This window comes from Furipterus horrens, unplaced genomic scaffold (genome assembly GCF_987537825.1).
Source record: "Furipterus horrens unplaced genomic scaffold, mFurHor1.1.pri manual_scaffold_2, whole genome shotgun sequence".
NCBI lineage: Eukaryota > Metazoa > Chordata > Mammalia > Chiroptera > Furipteridae > Furipterus > Furipterus horrens.
The window spans coordinates 159,219,278-159,239,597 of NW_028327172.1; the positions used below are offsets into that span (position 1 = coordinate 159,219,278).

At 41.4% G+C, this 20,320-nt stretch overlaps 1 protein-coding gene across 1 annotated transcript in view; it reads right to left on the reverse strand.

The window, feature by feature from the left end:
- Positions 1-9,961: 9,961 nt before the first annotated feature.
- The window catches only part of LOC150019815 (putative ATP-dependent RNA helicase DDX10), a 313,984-nt gene continuing 303,625 nt past the window's right edge, over positions 9,962-20,320 (reverse strand). The window contains exon 18 of the mRNA XM_090266690.1: positions 9,962-10,649. Within this exon, the coding sequence (XP_090122816.1) occupies positions 10,472-10,649 (178 nt within the window). The 3' untranslated portion in view covers positions 9,962-10,471. The remainder of the gene's footprint in view (positions 10,650-20,320) is intronic.

The window sequence follows — 20,320 nt, forward strand, 5'->3', positions numbered from 1 at the left end:
TTGTTTCTTCTCCCACATTTATTTATTCATTCAATCAGTTATTTATGTCAATGCGGACTAATGAAGCCCTGAAAGACATGGCTCAGTTGGTTGGGCATCGTTCTGCAAAGCAAGAGGGCACCAATTTGATTCCTGGTCAGGGCACATGCCTAGGTTGCAGGTTCGGTCCCCAGTCAGGGCATGTACAAGAGGCAACCGATTGATGTTTCTCTCTCACACATCAATGTTTCTCCCCCTCTCTTCCTCCCTTCCTTCCCTTCTCTCTAAAAATAAATCCTTTTAAAAAGCCCATCGACTGATACTCATTATATATACTGGGTTATAATTCAATACCACTTTCTTTCTCAGACACTTTCAGCTTTGACCATTGTAGGCTCTTTCAGTTGGCTCCTGTACCCATTTGGCATACCCTGCCCCCATTATGGGCCTTTCTTCTCTTTCCTTTATTTCTTCCTTTTTTCTGAGAATTTTCTTACTTCCTGGTACAACAAGATGTTCCAGGCTCTTAAACATTTTCTGCCCTAGTCCTAGAATCAGCCATTTCTCCAAGAAGCCCTGGTTCCTTTTAGAAGCCAAGACCTGGGTGCCGGGTGTGCTCATTGCTACCAGGCTGTTCACTGGAATTTTTTTGCATTAAAAATTGTTATAGGACATTTAATGTCTGCTAAATATTAACAGAAAAATGTGGTTTATAAAAACAGTATGATCCCATAGATTCTTTCATATAAATGGAAGAAAACACTGAAATATTAACAATAGTTATCTCTGAACATTTAGTGCTAGGTAATTTTTATTTTTTTCATTTTGTACAAATATAGTTTTAAAGTTTATACAACAAATATTTATTCATTGATAATATGGGGAAAAATGAGCCTGTGAAGTTCCTATACATCAATGACTGAAAGTCACAGGGATACTTACTGACAGAGCTGGATTAAATCTAAAGTCAGAAGATGCTGCTCTGTCCTTGCCCCGTGGCACGGGGTGTCATCCCCACCAGGACCCCAACAGGGAGCTTTATGAGTGTGACCAAGTGCAGGCCAGGAAAAGACACATGCTGAAAGAGTGGGGTTGAATTAAGATCTTTGACAGCACTTATCACCAAAAAAAAAAAAAAATTGTGTGGTACAATCTCCCTTCCTCAAATAAATGAAAAATAATACTACTACTACGTTGTTAAAAACAAAATTTACATGTATGTTTAAATAAAAACATCCAGATTTTTAAAAATTGCAAAATGCTGAAGTCCATTTAACCCAAATCTTTCACAGTAAAAAAAAAATACACCTGCCATTGATTGGCAGTGCAAATATGAAGTTTTCCCTCACCGGCTGGGGCACAGGTCCTCCCCTCAGTTCTGCCAGCTCTGTTCCTCTGGCTCCTGCAAACACCAAAGGTCAAAGGCAATGAGCAACACATGCACCTGCAAAGAAAAGTTCTGAATAGCAAGGCCTTAGGTAGTCAGTCCCATGGAGGCTACACTGTTCTTCAAAACAGCTGGAAATAATCCAGTTTTCTGTAGAATTAAGATAGAAGGTCTTCAAAGGTGCTTCCCCAGGATCCATGTCCATAGGCTTCTTCTTGATGCAGAATGATAGAACCATGTTATTAATTTTATAGCTAAAAGTCCCACTGGATATTTCATTGTTCCTATTAGTTACAACAAATCAACTAACGTATGCCTACGCTGAAGAGGAAGCCAGTTATCTAACTAATGACTTGCTTTTTGATAATTTATAGAGTAAGCTCTCTTGGAAGAGTTTATGCAAACGTTGGTTGAATTTGTGTATTTGTTTATTTGTAGTACATCCATCTATACATATAAGAATGTTTATGACATCTGTATTATTAATAGCCTCAACCTGGAAACAATTCAAATGTCCATCCTCAAGAAAATGGCTAAACAAATTGCAGTATAATTTTACTTTTTTTTTTTTTTTTTAATTTTCTATTGCTACATGACAACTATGACAAAAACTTAAAGGCTTACAAAATAATATTATTTCTCACAATTTTGTGAGTTTGATGTGTTCAGCTGGGCTGTTCTTCAGTTCCCTGTGTTGTTGACCAGGATTACTTACATGGTTACATTCAACTGGGAACTTGGTTGGGCTTGGAACATCCTGGATGGCTTCTTTTACATGTTAGAGCTTCAGCTGGGATGGCTGGAATGACTGATAGTGGCTGAGTCTCTTTCTCCATGTGATCTCTTATAACTCAGTACTCTCGCTGGAGCTCAAGAATAGTCTTTGGTTTGATTAGTGATAATTTTTTCTTGAGCATTTATTATGTCCCACATACACTGTCTCATTGGTTACTCAAAAGAGCTGCTGGAGGTGAGCATTAGTGGATTAATATGGGGCTCAAGCAAGAATAAAAGTCATATTCATATTCACCAGCTAAGTAGCAGTGGCCAGGTAACCAGTGGTAGGAGGTAGAGCTGGTTATATATGAGGTCAGAAATAGGAAAAAATATGGAGTCCTAGAGGCCATGGAAAAGAGACTAGATTTTATTTTGAGCGAAGAATCACTTGATCCAGTTTGTGATTTGAAAGGATCATTTCAGCTGCTGTGTGAAGGAAAAGGTAGAAGCAAGAAGATCAGTTAAGAGGTTATTCCAATATCCCTGGGAATGATGACTTGGAATAGAGTGGACATTGCAGTGCTAATGGCAATAAGAAGTTGGTTTTCGGATACATTTCAAAAGAAGAGCTGGCTGGATTTATTAATGGATTGGATGTGGGATGTGAGATTTGAGAGGCAGGTCAAGAACGTCTCCAACTTTTTTGGTCCAAGAAACTAGAACAACAAGTATGTTTACAGAGCTAGAAAAGAAAAAGGAGAGGAAGATTTGGGATAAGTCAAGTTCACCTTGGGACATATTAAGCTTGAGATGCTTATTAGACATCCAGGTAGGATGCTGAGTATACAGCTGGGTATAAATCTGGAATAGAGTGGAGCTGGAATACAAACATAAGTTTTGAGAGATATCAGTGTATAGATGGTATTTTATACCATGAAACTGGATGAAATCAATAAGTCCAAGATCTGAGCGCTGAAGGTCTCATGTTTAGAAGTCAATAACATGAGGAGCACCCAGGAAAGGAGGCTAAAAAGAAAGTCCACAAGGAGACAAAGAGAAAGACAGAACAGTTCCCTGAATGCTAAGAGAAACAGTGATTCCAGAAGGTGGGGAAGTCAAATTCGCCTGAAAAGCTGATTAAGATGAACCCCAAGAATTGATCTTGGTTACAAGCACGGAAGGTGGTGGTGACTTGACAACAGCTGTTTCAGTGGAGTAACAGAACAAAAGCTTAATCAGAGTGGTTTAAAAACCAATGGGAGAGCTGCCAACACCCACCTTTCCGCTGCAACCTGAGGGTATAATATGCAGACTGATGAAATTATTGTCTGTATTGGAGAACACATCTGAGGCAGGCTCTGCAAAGAAGAGCACTGAAAGGCTTTTGCCACTCCAGTGAAGATGAAGATCATAATTGCATTGGAAAAGAACAGGTAACTGGGGCTGCTAGCCTTGTTTCAGGGAGAGGCTCATCACAACGATGTGAGAGAGCAGCCTGAAGACAGACCAAAGGAAGTGCTTCCTAGAGAAGAGCAGCGCCTGAGACGGTGCATGAAAACTGCCACGGTGGGCAGCCTGTCTGTCAGGCTAAGACATGAGTGCCTTGGCTGAACGTCATAAGAGATTTTGGTAAATTTGTGATTTTAAAAACCTGTACAGGCCATTCAGTGGGAAAAGAATAGTCTTCTCAGCAAATGATGTTAGATTAATTTGGGTATCTCTATGCAAAAAATGGAAGCTCAATCCACAACTTGCATCATATACAAGGATTAATTCAAAATGGAGCCTAATCTGAAGGAAAAAACTAAAAATATAAAACTTGGAGGAAACATAGGAGAAAACCTTTGTGACTCTGCAATAGGCAAACATTTCTTAGACATCAATTAAAAAATCAGTTAAAGAAAAAAAATAAATTAAACATCATCAAAATTAAAGCTTTACTCTTCAAAGACAATCAAGAGACAAGAGAATGAAAACACAAGCCAGAGATTGGGAGTAAATATTTGCAAATCATGTGTCCGATAAAAGACTTACATGCAGAATGTCAGAAGAATTGGTACATTTCAATAAGAAAACAAGCCACCAAATTTTTTAAAAATGGGCAAAATATTTGAACAGACACTTCACCAATGAAGATAGATGGATGGCAAATAAGCACATGGAGAGATACTCAATGTCTTTAGCCATTAGGGGAACGCAAATTAAAATCACAATGAGGTACCACTACATTCCCATTAAAATGGCAAAAATTAAAAAGACTGAAAAAATGAGCTTATAGATAGGGAACGGATTGGTTGTTATCCGAGATGGTAGGTTGAGGGATGGGATAAATGAAGTGGGTGAAAAGGATCAAAAGGTACAAATTTCCAGTTATAAAATAAGTAAGTTTTGAGGATGTAATATACAGCATGGTGACTTAATACTGTATTGCATAGTTGAAAGTTGCTAGGAGACTGGATCTTAAAAGTTCTCAACACAAGAAAAAAATTTTGTGTAACTCTGTATGATAACAAACGTTGAAACTTATTGTGGCAATCATTTCACAATATATACAAATATAAATCATATGTTATACACTTGAAACTAATATATGTCCATTATACCTCAAAAACAAAAATGAAGACTGATCATGTCAAGTGTTAGTGTGTGGAGAGGCTGAATTCTCATATATTACTGGTAGAAATGTAAACTGGTACAGCCACATCAGAAGGTCATTTGGCAGTTTCTTAAAAAGTTAAACATACAACTACCATGTGAATGGAGCTATTCTAGCAGGTATTTACCCAAGAGAAAGTATATGACCATACCAAGACTTGTACAGGAAGGTGCATAGCAGTTTTATTTGTGATTGCCGAAAAGTGGAAGTCTTTCTTAACTGTTGGTTAATAGTAAATGGATGAACAGTGTGGTATGATCCATACAATGGTTATTACTCAGCAATGAAAAGTATTAACTATTGATATATGCTGCAACATGGATGAATCTCAAGATAATGATGCTGAGTGCAAGGAGCCAGATAAAAATGAATACATACTGTATGACCCCATTTATATAAAGTTCTAGGAAATGCAAACTAATCTATAGTGACAGAAAACAGATTGGTGATTGGCTGGGAAATGGGGGAGGGCTGGAAGGGAGCAGGGATTACAAAGCTCCATGAGAAAAGTTCTAGGGGTGATGGATATTTTCATTATTGATTGTAGTGATGGTTTCATGGATGTATGCATGTCAGCATTTGCCAGATTATAACTTTAAACATGTACAGTTTATTCAATACCAATTATACCTCAAAGTGTTTAAGAAAAATACTGGGAAGGGAGAAAGTATAGACAGCCCCTTTGCAGAGTTATACTGTAAAAGGGAAAAGAGAAAGGGGAGGCAAGGTTTTGTTTTAAAGATGGGAGACAATACATCACGTTTGTTCACTAATGGAAATATCTCGGTAGGAAGAGAAATTCGCTAGCTCTGCAGAGAGAGGGAAACTGCAGAAGTGACGTCCCGGAGAGGGCCAGAGATGGGACCCAGTGTGGACAGCTCCTCTGCAGCAGAGGAGGGAAGCCAGAGTGCGAGTGGACAGAGGCAGCTAGGTGGGTGTGCACAGGAGCTTGGGGAAGGTCTCTTTCAATTATTTCTATTTTCTCAGTAAATTAGGAAGCAGGGTCATCAGCCAAGAATGAACGGGAAGATATCTGGAGACTTGAGATGAGAGGAAAAGGTGTGAAAGAGTTCTTTTGGAGATTAGGTTCTCCATCCTCATCCTGCTGCTAGGCACTGCTAATGTGCTTGGGAAGCAGTCCCTGCTGCATTACACTCCCCGCCCATCACGGGTTCTGCTGGCCCTCATTGGAAGAGCCTCTGCTCCCTGCCCCTATGTGCTCCCTGTCCCCGCACCCCCCATCCCGTAATATTCCTCCCTGTCTGATAGTGAGTGCTCCATGTGCTGGTATGCTGGTTGTCCATCCTTTCTGTGAACGGAAGGGACCAAGTCTGAGAACCTCTCTTCACCCACAAAAAGATTCCATCTATTAATGCTCTATATCTCTATCCCAATGTCTTCTGTTGGCCCCTCACACTTCTCTACCTTGTTCTGTGTCCTGGGACTGTATAGATTACATCTACAGTTTGCTTCCTGGCTGTGTTTGGGGCCAGTGGGGACAGCTGGAAGGAGCCTAGAGCAACAGGAGTGGTCAGAGAATCTGTTCTCTAGGGTGGTCAGCTCAGGCTGACTGCATGTCAATGGAAGGTCAAAAATTGCTAGTCCCTCCTTTGCTCTCTACCCCCATCCCCTCAGTGTGAGGCATGGTTACACGTTTACGACTATCCTCAGATAGACAGACCTTTGTAGTTTCCTTACCCTGCCCTGGCCTATGTAAACAATCCTTTTATTAAATCCCCTTAAAAGGTTCCTATTTGTGTGCACCATCTGTTTCCTGCTGGGACTCTGACATAATCCTTGTCTGTGAATAATGATTTTAATAACTCTCTGAATTCCATTAGTGCCTTGCTACTCAAATGTGGCCAGGGGCCAGTAGCATGCCGTCACCTGAAAGCTGGTAAGAAATACAGAATCCCAGGGCCCATCTCAGACCAATTGATTCAAGTTGAACACTTGAAAAAGATCCGCTGGTAATTCCTTAGGCACGTTAAAGTCTAAGCAGCACAGCATTAAGAGTATTGAATTTTACTGAAGCCCTTTTGGGTGCAAAAAACCCAGGGGCTCACTCAGACTAGCTCAGGCAATGCGGTCTTACTCCACAGGCAGTGAAGGAGACTGACTTGCACAGAAATCTAACAACAGGACCCAGAGGAAGGGATACCTCACGGAGACAGGACCTGGAGGGGGAGTGTGGATCTGAGACCTTACCAAGAGCATGTGCAGGTCTTCATGGCCCTGCCCCATAATCATTACTCTGTATGTGTTTGCTTCAAGTTCCATGAACAACTGGATCCCTCACCATTTACTTTTTTATCTTCATGCCAGTTTTTGTTCACTTACAGCTTTGCACAGCTTTGCCTAACTGAATCTGAACTCATGTCTTTGCTTATCATGCACTCCTTGGTCTGCCTCATAACCTTATTTTGCTGACTACCTAAATTTCGGTTTCTGAGAGTAAGAATGTTATTTGCCCAATTTATCCCTGTTTGGGCAGAGCTTTTTGCACCAGCCTCTCTCAAAGGCTAATGGTTAGCCTTTAGGTTAGTGGCTAATTTCTGATTCAGCAGGCCCTGGTTAATACGGTATAAAACATGTCTGCCTTGGGCCATCTGATCAGCAGGGACTATGGAAGAAAATCAGACGATGATTTTAACACATCTAGATAAAATGGTCTTAAAAGATATGAAACAGGTTTTCAAACCTTGGCTGCAGGCTCTTTCCCCTTTACTGCCACTACCACCTCCCGTCCTCCCCACACTCCTTGGGAACATATGCATCCGCTGGCAGACTCCGACAGTCACAGAAATGACTCTTTGTGTTCAGGGTGTTCCACATGTTGTGCAACAAAATTAATTACATTTAATTTAACTTATCTGTTTTTTATAGCCCCAAACAACTCAAAAACACCATGTTAAGCTTGGGAGATGGCAGTCCTTCCAAGGGTTCTGCTGCCAGGTGTATCTGCTCTCAGAAACACAGGCAGTTTTACAGATCACCTTGCATGAGTGGATCTGACACATAGCCTCTGCGCCTCAGTTACGTATCAGGCAAGAATTCACCTCTGGGTCCCAGATCAAGCAACTGCTTATGTTCTCCCTCCTTCCTGAATTCCAGTAATAGCTTTCTATTCAGATTAATAATCTTCTTTCTGCCTCTTTATACTACACTAAAATGATGAATTTCCTTTCTCTCTTCTTCACTCTGTTAGCAGGAGAGAACTGTTTATGTTTCTTGCAGGTACAGGGCCTGGTATATGGCAGCTGCTGAATTCCCCAAGTAGCAGTGGAATTTTTGCTCCACAGGTATAAGAGGTGACTGTGGTAACTACAGGTCTGTTTTACCTGTGTGTTCATCTGTGCCCAGACGAAAGCAGTGTTACCGAGCAGAGTGGGATTTGGCTGACTGACTGAACACAGGCATAAAACAGAGACAGGTGGGGAAGGAAAAAGGTCTTATTAAAATGTTACCCAGTTTGGATGAGCTCGGCATCCCGGGCTCTGGGCTCCTCTCTTCCACAAAACAGAAAGATTCCAGCCACACCCAGAACCAGAAACATTGTCCAGAAACCCGGCTCCATTCTCATCTGTCCTTCTGGGCCCGAAGGCTGTCATGGGCATGGCTCTCCAGCTCAGGCTCCTTTCCTGGGGTGCGCATTTGTGGGGCCGGTGCCACCATTGCCTCACTGCGGCTTCTCCCCTCTCCGGGGCTCGGCGCCACTGCCAGGCCACGGTAGCCAGTTGCGCAGGGCGGATCCACTGGCGCTCCATGCCAAGACAGCTCGCACCCCATGGGGGGCATGCATTCCACACTGCATGCCCCTGTATTGATCTCAGAGCAAGAGAAGGGGCATAACTGGGACAGCGCGTCATGGAGTCACAGTGTCCCACGGGCCACCACCACCCAGCCTGCTGGAGGCGCAGCGCAGCATGCAGGACTTAGCCCCTGCGAGCCAGCTCCCGACCAGGTGAGCAAGGGAGAACAGGAGGGCAAGACTTTGCCCACCTTCTATTTAAATCATGGGCCTCCAAATTCCATGGGCGGTGGAATCATCCAATTTCTCAGCCAATCCAGGCTAACGTTCACCATGCTTATCAGGCCGTGCAGGGTCTCTGCCCCTTCTCCTGCTGCCATGATCCCGTAGTGGGTAGGAGGGTTTCACCCCCGCCAGCACTCCCTTCTCTGGGGAGTGGGCCCGCTCTCTCGCTGCCTCAGGATCCCTCCCCACTCCCCAGCAATCTCGCCAGATTCCCCTGTAGTAGCAGTGGTCTCTCTTTGGACCATGATGGAAGGCAAAAGGGGAAGAGAGCAGATGGAAAAATGCATCTTAAAGCCTCTGCTTACACAAAGACACATTCCAAGGGCTAAAGTAAGTTACACTGCCAAATCAGTATCAACGACATCTAAAAAATATGCTTCCCAAAGGAAGGGAGGGGCCTGGAGTGAATATTTGGTAAACAACAATATAATTTACCATGTTCTTTCAACATTATTCTGATGTTTGCATTAGTTTTCAAAGTTGACAAACTAAAATCCCCTACAATGTATATAATAAGGTCAAGATCCATTCAGTTTCAGGAAGAACACAACTCAAAGTAGTTTATGCAAAACTGAAAGTTATGCCCCAGCCGTGGGGGCTGCATGTAAATTCTGCACCTCCCACTCCCATGCCCCAGGCCCTCTTGGGCAGCCTGCAGGCAGGGGTGCCAGAACTGCCCAGGCCCTGGGGCTGTGGGTGAAGAGCAAGCTCACAAGTGACAGAGCCACATTCTCCTTTCCTTTTGGAAGCAACACAAAGGAAAAACGTGAAAACAAATTGAAATTTTTTAATTAAAAAAAAAAAAAAGTTCTGACCCATGACTTAACTGGGAAGCACAATGCCATCAGGGTCTCTCCCCAGCTCTTCGCACTTGCTTGTCTCCATGTGTTGGTTTTACTCTCCCCAACCTCTCAGAGGTGTCTCATGGCTGTGAGGGCACTTGCAGGAGGCCTACAAACTACCTCATGTGATCAGGATTTAGATCACAAAGTTTTAGATTCAGGACTGCTATAGATTTCATAAAGGACAGTGAGCAAATCTGCCAAGTTTAAGTTAAATAATATCTTTGAGAAAGCTAATTAAAAATATGTAAAATTGACTGTTTCAGAAATCGGCCAAGCAGTTTAATCTTAAGAACCTTCCCTTGAGAGTGCTTTCATATTAATGGACACAATGAAAACAATAATTTTATAGGAAATAGGTTTATTATTAATCATCTCAATTCAAAAATACTCAATCTTTCTTAGGGCTGGTCCATCACATTCCATCTCTTTAAAGGCTTTAAATAAACAAAACTGTGAGCTATTTTACTTAATAGCACATAGACACTTCTGTAACATAAGCAAGAAAGGATATCCTAACAATGAAACAAGGTCTCCAGAATTTACTATTAAAACAAAGAAAGTATTTCCAATGACAAGATGTAGGAACCCATGGATAAAACTCTAAGAGAGCACAAGCTGAAAAATTGGAGCGGGAAATTTTATAATTCACCCCCACTCTGAGTGTGCACTGGGACGGCACAAATATATCCTGTGAAAGCAGCTTAGAAAGATTTTCACTGCTGCCTGGAGGATGGGTCCTCCGGATTCGGGACTCATGTTATCCAAGTTTCCCAAAGCCTACTGCTTTTTCAGCTTCTTGCCCACATAACCATGACCAGAGGTTTCAAGGAGAAGACAAGAGCAGGACGTATTTAGCTTTGACTTTTGAGCAGACGCAACACCAGCTCTTCATCCTCTGCTAAAGACAGGCCAGTATCCAACGGCTCTATGATCTCCCACTTCACCTTCTTTCTGTTATGATTTGTGAGTCCTGTGTCTTCCACTTCACTGTTGTTCCTTTTCCTCATTCCCTGCTTCTTCTTAGTATCACTGGTGAGAACAAATCCAATGATTTACTTTATAATAAATAATGAAGTTCATTATTATGAAATCAAACACTTAAAATAGGACAAAATTATAAGTAAAAAATAGTTGGTAAAGTGACATTATTATTCAAAAGAGAAAGAAACTATAACAACTTCAGGATATCTGTGTCATACTTAAGTACCTTCCCATTAATGGACAGGAAGAGAGGAACCATCATGCACTGGGCACTGTGCAGGGGAGTCTATACATTGTCCCATCCAATCCTCACAATAATTCTAGAAAACTATAGATGTATTATCCACAATTTGAGGATACTGAGAGGTCCATAGTCTGGCTTCAGAGGGGCTCCAATCTGTGCTTGTGCTGCCTCATCAAATTATCTCTATTAAAAGTTAGGTTATCCTTTAGGTAGGTGGCAGTCTGTAAGCTAACAGATACTAGGATATCAGGTGCTAATTCTATTATCTGCTGCATTGAATTATGATGTATAGATCATGGGTATAACATAACATGAAATGTTAAGTTACAGATTAATTAAGAAATCAAACAAATTTTCCCATTTATAATCTGTATCTAAGGCCCCAACACAGTCCTAAGAAAGAATAAACATTACTGTCATATTCTGCTAATTTATGAAGATAGAGGCAATCACTTGATACAGTAAACATTTAAAAAGCAAAACATATCAAAGCATTTTAAGATACTATCATCATGTTCAAAGATGACCCAATTACTGGATACAAAATTAAAACAAAATAAAAATCCCATCTATTAGCAATAGCAGTAGCAACCATTTATTAAAGGCTTACTAAGGGTTTGGCACTGTGCTACATTTTTTACACAGATTACATTTAACTTCATGAAAATCCTTGGTGTGGGAAGCATAAACCTCATTCTACAATGAGGTTAGAAAGGTTAAATGATTAGACTCATATTACACACATGGGATTCACACCCAGATCTGAGTGACACTAAATTCAGCCCAAAGCCAGGCAATTGAAAGTAATTTGAATTGACTCACATTAGTCAACATTTGGAGAACAGATTAATTAAGAAATCAAACAAATTTTCCCATAAGTGCCCAATGCTCTGAGTCTGCAGCCGTACTCTTTGCCATTTGAAGAAAGACAAACTAGCCAACGCTCTGAGATTATCCACAAATAACTGCATTTTTAAATACAGTATTCCCTCACTTATTGCAGGTATTACATTCTAGACCCCCCTACAATAGGTGAAAATCCGCGAAGTAGGACCCTTACATTTATTTTAGTATTTATATATATTTTAAGGCTTTATAAACCCTTCCCACACACTTATAAACCGTTCCCAGTCCCTTATTAACCTTTCCCACACTTTTATAAACACTACTTAAGTTCTTAAACATATTCTATACTCTTAAAATTACGTAACTTTAACAACATATGTATACAGTACCGCAAAATCCCACGATATAGCAAAAAATCCGCGATAAATAAATATTTTAAAAAATAATTTGTTTGTTTGTGTGTTTATTTTTAGAGAGAGGGGAAAGGAGAAAGAGAGGGAGAGAAACATCACTGTATGGTTGCCTCTCACTCGCGCCCCCAACTGGGGACGTGACGTGCAACCTAGTCATGTGCCCTGACTGGGAATCGAACCAGCGACACTTGGCTCGCAGGCCGATGCTCAATCCACTGAGCCACAGCAACCAGGTAAATACAATATTTTAAAAGTCCTGTGATACAGTGAGGCTGTGATAAGTGAACCGCAATATAGAGAGGGACTACTGTAGTGCCTGGAAAGATGAACATGAAAAGAGTTCTCTATGAAGGGAATTCAGTCATCAAGGAAAGAGGCCTTAATAAAAAAGTACTGAGTCTTTTTAAAAAATATTTTATTGTTATTCTTACAGTTATCCCAATTTTTCCCCCTCTGCCTTCCTCCACCGAGCCCACCCCCTGCTCCCAGTTAGTCCCAACCCTGTTGTCCATGTCCATGGGTCATTCATACATGTTCCTTGTCTATACCCTTCCCTTTCCTTCCACCCTTATCCTTCATCCCCCATCTGTTGCTGTCAGTCTGTCCCTTGTTTCCATGCCTCTGGTTCATTTTGCTCATTTGTTTGTTTTGTTCATTAAGTTCCTCTTTCAGGTGAAATTATATGGTATTTGTCTTTCATAGCCTGGCTTATTTCACTTAGCATAATATTATCCAGTTCCATTCATGCTGTCATGAAAGGTAGGAATTTCTTCTTTCTGCTGCACAGTATTCCATTGCGTAAATGTACCAGTTTTTTGATCCACTCATGTCCTGCAGCTCACTTAAAACCTCTTCATTCTTTTTGAGTCTATTTTTCATTTTGTTGCACTGCCTGGGTGTTTTTTTCTACCTTCTCCCTCAACTTGCTGATTTGATTCTCTGCTTCATCTAGCCTGCTTTTAATTCCTTCTGGTGTATTCTTCATTTCTTCCTGGTTCTTATTCATAGTTATTATGTCCTTTTTCATGCTGATACTGTTCCCAGTAAGTTCCTTATAGCTTCCAAAGAGTTCCTTGTAATCCTCACTGAGCTCCTTGAGCATCCTTATAACCATAATGTTGAACTCTATGTCTGATAGATTTCTTGCTTCAATTTCACTTAGCACTCTTTCTGAAGATTCCTCCCTTCCTTTCAATTGGGGTTGTTTCTGTGTCTCCCCATTTTAGGTGACTCTTCTTGCTATTCTGTGTATTAGCTTGATCTTTTTTGACACCCTTTCTTTGTCAGGTGGCCTTCTATGGTAGGATACCTGTGGGACTCTGTGGTGCATTCTCCTTGATCTCCTGAGCTGGATATTTTGGGCTGTCCTTTATGCCACTTGTGTGGGCTCTCTTGTTGTAACTGGGTTTTAGTTATTGTTTGGGTCAATCTTTTGTGGGTTCTTCCCTCTGGCTGGCTGACTGAGAGTCACACCACCCACCACCTTTGTATGCTGTTGTACCGGTGCTGCTAGAACAAAACCAACCAACCCGGGAAACAAAACCCACACTTACAAAAATAACCTCCACCCACAAGCACACTATCAAGAACAAATGAGCACATGTTAACATGTTGCGTATTGGAGAATTTAAATGCCTTTTAGAAACGACGAGAATTCTCGCCACACGTACGCAATGTGTTAATAAAAGACTATTGTAAGAAAGGAAAAATGAAAATGAGATGAGTAACTGAAAGAAAAAATGGTTTTGAGAGCGTACAGGAGGAGAAATAAAGAGTAGAGAGTAGGAACAAGGCAAAGGAAGAAAGAAAATAATTTTTATGTCAAAAATAAAAAAGGGAGGAAAGAAGGCAAAATGGAGTAAGAAAAGGGAAATATGAGGTTAAAAAATTTTTTTTAATGGTGAAAAAATAGGAACCAGATGGAAGAAAGACATCCACCACAGCAATATCTGCGATAAATGAGAAAGATTAATACAGGTAGAAAGAAAATAAGCAGGAAAAAAGAAAGAAAAAAAGCTCATGAGATGTCTAAAGGAAAGAAACGTGATTTTGAGAGGACAGAGGGAGAAGAAATAAGTATGAAGAATGAAAACCAGGCTAAGAAAGGGAAATAGGGAAATTTAAAATAAAATAAAGGGCAGGAGAAAGGGTAAATGGAGGAGAGGGGAATTGTAAAATCTGAGATTTGAAATATAAAAATAATGAAGATAAAAAAATAAAATTGAAGAAATGCAACCACCACCACCATATCAACAACCAACAAGCAAAGATTAATAAAGGTGGAAAGAGAATACTGGTATTTTAAGGATGGGAAAGAGTGTGAGATGACTAATGACAAGAAAAATGGTTTTGAGAGGCCACAGGGTGGTGAAATAGTAAGAGTGCAGTAGAAATAAGTCGTAGCGAGTGAAAAATTAAATGTAAAACAAAAACAAGAAGACAAAATGGAGTAGGAGAAGGGAGGAGTAAAATATGAGATTTGCAATAAACTAAAATAAAGAAACTAGTGAAATAAGAGGAACATAATTGTAGAAAAAGAAATGACTGTAAAACCCTGGCTAGTGTGGCTTAGTGGATTGAGCGTCGGCCTGTGAACCAAGTGTCGCTGGTTCAATTCCCAGTCAGGGCACATGACTAGGTTGCATGTCAGGTCCCCAGTTGGGGGCGCGAGTGAGAGGCAACCACACAGCGATGTTTCTCTCCCTCTCTTTCTCCTTTCCCCTCTCTCTAAAAATAAATAAATAAATAAATAAACAAACAAACAAATTATTAAAAAAAGAGAAATGAATGTGAAATAGCTATGCAGGCGAAAAAATAATGCAGATAATGAAGACCATGGTAGAATTCGTCTTATCAAAATCCAGAGTTTTGCACTGTTTTCTCTTTCTGGATCTGCCCCTGGTAATGTCAGATGATGTCCTAGTCTAGCCCTAGGCAGCCTGTTCAAGACTACCAGCGATCCACAGCCTATGGCTGTCTCCTTCTCTCCTTTAGGCTTGACTGGTTTCCACTGTGCTGCCCTGCCGGCCTTCCATCAGCATCGGGTCCAGGAATGGTTCATTTAATGCCTAAAGAGCACTGCAAGTACCACCTCCACCTGCCTCCAGCGGGGGCCCCTGGTACGACTGGGAGGGTGGACTCCCTGGGTCACTCCTGGGGGTGCTGTGAAGATGGTAGGGAAGATGGTAGGAGTGTTTCCCTGCCCCCTTGCCACACGTCTTGGTCTGTCCCAGATTATTTCCAATAACGTATGGTTTCTGGTGAATTAGCCGTCCATTTCCTGTGAGGGGGCCAGTCTGTGTAAAAGAGGCAGCTCTTTCCTGCTTGGCACAGATGGCAGCTCTAAGGTAACCCCTTGTTGCACCTATTTCTAATCTCTCTACTCTGCTGGTTTCAGTGGGTTCCAGGCCAAGGAACAGTGTAGTTCATAGTATCTGGTAGAAGTTCCGAAAGGGCCCTCTCAGAGCCTTTCCTCCTATTCCCTGTGGGCTCCTGAGCCTGGTCTCACTGATCTGCAGAGCCTGTAAGCCCACAGTGGGGGATGGGTATGCCTGCCCGAGAGGGGACCTGCCTGGTTGCAGGGAAACTCAGGCATTCAGCTCCTGGCCTGCTGCTTTTGCAGGAGACTTGGGCCCAAACTCTCCACTATGCGGAGTCCCCTGCTCTCCAGCTGTGCTGGGTCGGGTCCCACAGTCCCCTCTGATTTCTTTGTTGGTAGAGCCACTGCCCGCGCTCGCATGCCCAAGCACAGGGTCCCTGCAGAATCTCAATTTTCTCTCAGTTTCTCTTCTAAAAGTTTCTATGTGGCCCCTACACTGCAGCATGAAGCCCTGGAGGGGTTGTTCTCCGCACGTTCCACCTCCCCAAAATGCCTGCCGATGCCTCTGACAATTTTATACAGTCTCTCTCCGACTCTCTCCAGGATGCACTGGGAAGAACCCAGCAGTACTGCTAGAACATGGGGCAGTGGCGGGGTGCTCGCATGGGTCTCCCGGTGTGGTCTCTGCAGCCAGCACCGCCCTGCCACCTCTCTCCACGGGTGGCAGTGCCTGGGCCGGTCCACAGCTCCCTCTCAGACTCAGTCCTGTTCCTAAGTACTTTTACGTACCGCAGGCCTCGGACTCTGGCTCCTTGTGGTAGTGGGGGGCATGGCCTTGCTGGGGGCGGAGGGCAGAGAGACACATCTGGGCGTCCAGGTGTGGGGGCACCTGGAGGTTTTCTTACTGAGGAGGATACTTTAAATTCCTCAAAATAGCTCCCACCCCAAATCCGCGCAGCCAGAAGTGCTGGGTTAGGCAATGGCGGTGGCGGCCACTCTGCCAGGAGAGCCTGGGCTGCCTGCTCCCAAGTGCCCTGCAGGAGGGCGGGCTCTCGCCCATTCACACACGTGTCCACACATTTGTCTGCGTACATGCTGACTCACACATACTCTCACTCACTCAGCTGGGTTTTCGAGTTGATTGCTCTGTGGTTTAGCTGCAAGATAGTCTGGGGCTGGGAGCAAGTAGATGCAGCTTCCAGCTACTCTGCAACCATCTTGGATCTCAAACGTACTGAGTCTTAATCTGCTTGAGTATGGCCAGGTCTGCGCCTCTTCCACTAGGCTAGAGTGCCATGGCTTATTTCATATAATAATTACTTTTGTCCTGCCTGTACTTCAAGTGCATCTCAAAGCAGCTAATCAGAATCAGCCTAATTAGTGGGCTTTATTAATGTGCTTCTTCACATTATATTCCCTGCAGGAAATAGCTGGTTCAGATAATAAAAGAAAGATGGGAAATTTATGTAGCCCAAATATCTTCACAAGTAGCAGCTTTGCTGCTTTGTGGACCAGTTCAAATTCTAGAAAGGTGTTTTATACTACTTCCCACAGCAAATAAGTGGTAATTTCCATAATAAAAACATAGACATTCTATGGGTAATTCACCCAAAAGCAAGGGGGTGGTGGTGGATAATGTACTGCATTTAGATACATTTAGTAAACAGAGAGCAAAATATGGTCACAATCTGGTCTCTTCAGAAAAGACCTCTTTTAAGTAGCATGGCACTAGAGAGTGACATCAGCACACATTTGAATAACACATTCCTGGTTCACTTCCCCTCCCAACAATAATCTGGCACCCACCCAGCCTTTGTAGGAGCTGTGGGATCCAGCACTATATGCCCAGGGACCCAGAAAGAGTCTCACATAATTGTGTGTTGGATAATAAACATATAAACCTTGGTCCCAACTGTGAGCCCTGCAATGTCGCATGAACTAGCTCTAGTTCCTCTTGGCTATGGGAAAACACTGTCTCAATCACCCATAGACAAGGGAGCCTTTGTGGAAGTTCTGGTTTCCAGTGACATTCCAGTACACAATTGGAGCAAAAAGTATGAGTTTGGATTCATAGGAGAGAGTAAGAGGAGCAGTGTTGACTTTACTCACATCACCCCTCCCCCAAGGCAGCACAGCTGAGAGCCAAGAGAGGTTTTCTGGGCCTGTGATTTTCCTATGGAGAAAAGTGAGAGCATGTGAGTGGTGCCTGGCTTCTCCAGCTATACGGAAATACAGCTGCCAGAGAGGTCTATTTCTCTCTCACCTTACTCAGAGCTGCATGACGGAGGGGTGTAAGGAAGAGTCCAGGAGAGCAACAGATAAAACTTTCTGAGGGAATTAAAAAGATACGGACCCTACTAACTGCCTCACAGAATTCAACAAGCCTACCCACGAACCACTGATGATGCCTCCCCCGTGGATCCCTCCAGCTAGCCCATGGGCACCCCCAGTGCTTTGGATGCCTCGCCTATACCCCCTCCCACACCCCTGTGACCACTTTCCTGTGTGGGGTTCTGAGAGCTGCAATGAAGTAAGCCTTGGTAGATGATTGGTGAGCATGTGCAGACAGCCAACCTAAACCTGTGGGCTAAGAAGAGACCACAAATTTCAGCTTTAGTGATACCCTTGGGAAAGCAAAAGGGAACTGGTCAAGACTTGGCCTGGTGTGTTGTAGGATTAAGAAAAGGCATATAAGCTTAAGAATTCTTGCACCAGAGGGAAAAAGAAGTATGGACCTAATAGACATATGCAGAACATTCCAATCAACAGCAGCAGAATAAATATTCATTATTCTCAAGCGCACATGGAATATTCTTTAGGATAGAGTATATGATATGTCACAAATAAGTGTTAGCAAACTGAAGAAGATTGAAATCATACCAAGTATCTTTTCTTTCCATAATGGTATGAAACTAGAAATTAGTAGCAGGAAATTACTGGGCAATTCAAATATGTGGCAATTAAACAACAAAGTCCTGAACAACTGCTGTGTTCAAGATAGACTCAAAAGGGAAATTTTTTAAAATCTTGAAACAAACGATAAAGAAAACACAATATATGAAGACATATGCAATGCAACAAGAGCAGTTCTAAGAGGGCCATTTATAGTGATAAATGCCTACAGTAAGAAAAATATTCCAAATAAACCTCACTTTACACTTCAAGGAACAAGAAGAAAAAACAAAAACAAGAAAACAACTAAGCCTAATATTACCAGCAGGAAGGAAATGACAAAGATCAGAGTAGAAATAAATAAAATATGGACCAGAAAAACAATAGAAAAGATCAACAAAACTAGTTTCTCTGAAGATAAACAGAGTTGACTAATTTTTAGCTAGACTTAAAAGAGAGAATACTCAGATAAATTCAGAAATGAGAGAGGAAACTTTACAACTGATTACACAGAAATACAAAGGATTGTACTATGAACTATACCAACAACTATTATAACCTAGAAGAAATGGATACATTTCTAGAAACTTAACAACGAACAAAGTCTGAAGAGACCCATAAAAAATAAGGCCACTAATCACTAATCACAATTTCCCAACAAACAAAAATTCAGAACCAGAGAAGGCTTCACTGGTGAATTCTACCAAACATTTAGAGAGTAATTCTTGTCAAATTTGTCCAAAAACCAGAAGAGGAGCGAATGTAGCCCAACTCATCTTACAAGGCCAGCATTATCCTAATACCACAACCATACAAGGAGACTATAAAAAAACTATAGGCCAATATCCCTGTTGAATATAAATGTAAAAAATTCTCAACAAAATACCAGCAAACTAAATTCAATAGCACATTAAAAGGACCATACACCATGACCAAGTGGGATTTATCCCTGGAATGCAAGAATGTTTCAACATAACCAAATCAATAAACTTGATGCACCGCATTAATCAAATAAAAGTTAAAAATCACAAGATCATCTCAAAAGATGCATAAAACCCATTTATGAGAAAAATCAATAAATTTGATATAGAGGGGACTTGCTGCAACATAGTAAAAGTCCTATATGACAAGTCCACAATTAATATCATATTCCTTGGTAAAAGGTTGAAAGCTTTTCCTGTATGATCAGGAGCAAAACAAGATACTCCCATTGAACATAGTACTGGATGTTCCAGTCAGAGAATTATACAAGAAAAAGAAATAAAGGATATTCATATCAGAAAGGAAGAGGTAAAACTGTCACTGTTTGCTGATTATATGATCTTATATACAAAACACTCTGAAGACTCCACCAAAATCTGTTAGAATACATAAATTCAAGAAAATTGCAATATAGATAAATTAGTAGTGTCTCTAATAGTGAATTATCTAAAAAAGAAATAAAGAAAATTATCCATTCACAAAGCATCAAAAACAATAAAATCCTTAGGAATTAATTTAACCAAGGAGATGAAAGGTCTGTATCTGAAAACTACAATACTTTGATGAAAGAAACTGAAGACACAAATAAGATACCCTGTGGTAATGGATCAGAAGAATTAATATTGTTAAAATGGCCATACTTACCCAAAGCCATTTATGGATTCCACTGGCATTTCAAATAAATATTTTTTAAAAATCCTAAAATTTGTACGGAGCCATAAAAGACCCCAAATAACCAAAGTGATCCTGAGAAAGAAGAACAAAGCTGAAGGCATCACACATCAGGACTTCAAACTACGTTATAGTTACAGTAATAAAAACAGTATGATGCTGGTATAAAAACAGATCAACAGAAAAGAACTGAGAGCATGGAAATAAATTCTGGCATAACAGTCAACAAATATTTGACAAGAAAGCCAAGAACATTCAATGGGGAAAAAGACAATCGACTCAATGAATGGCATTAGTAAAATTAGATAAGCATACGCAAAAGATTAAAACTGAACTCCTGTCTTACACCACT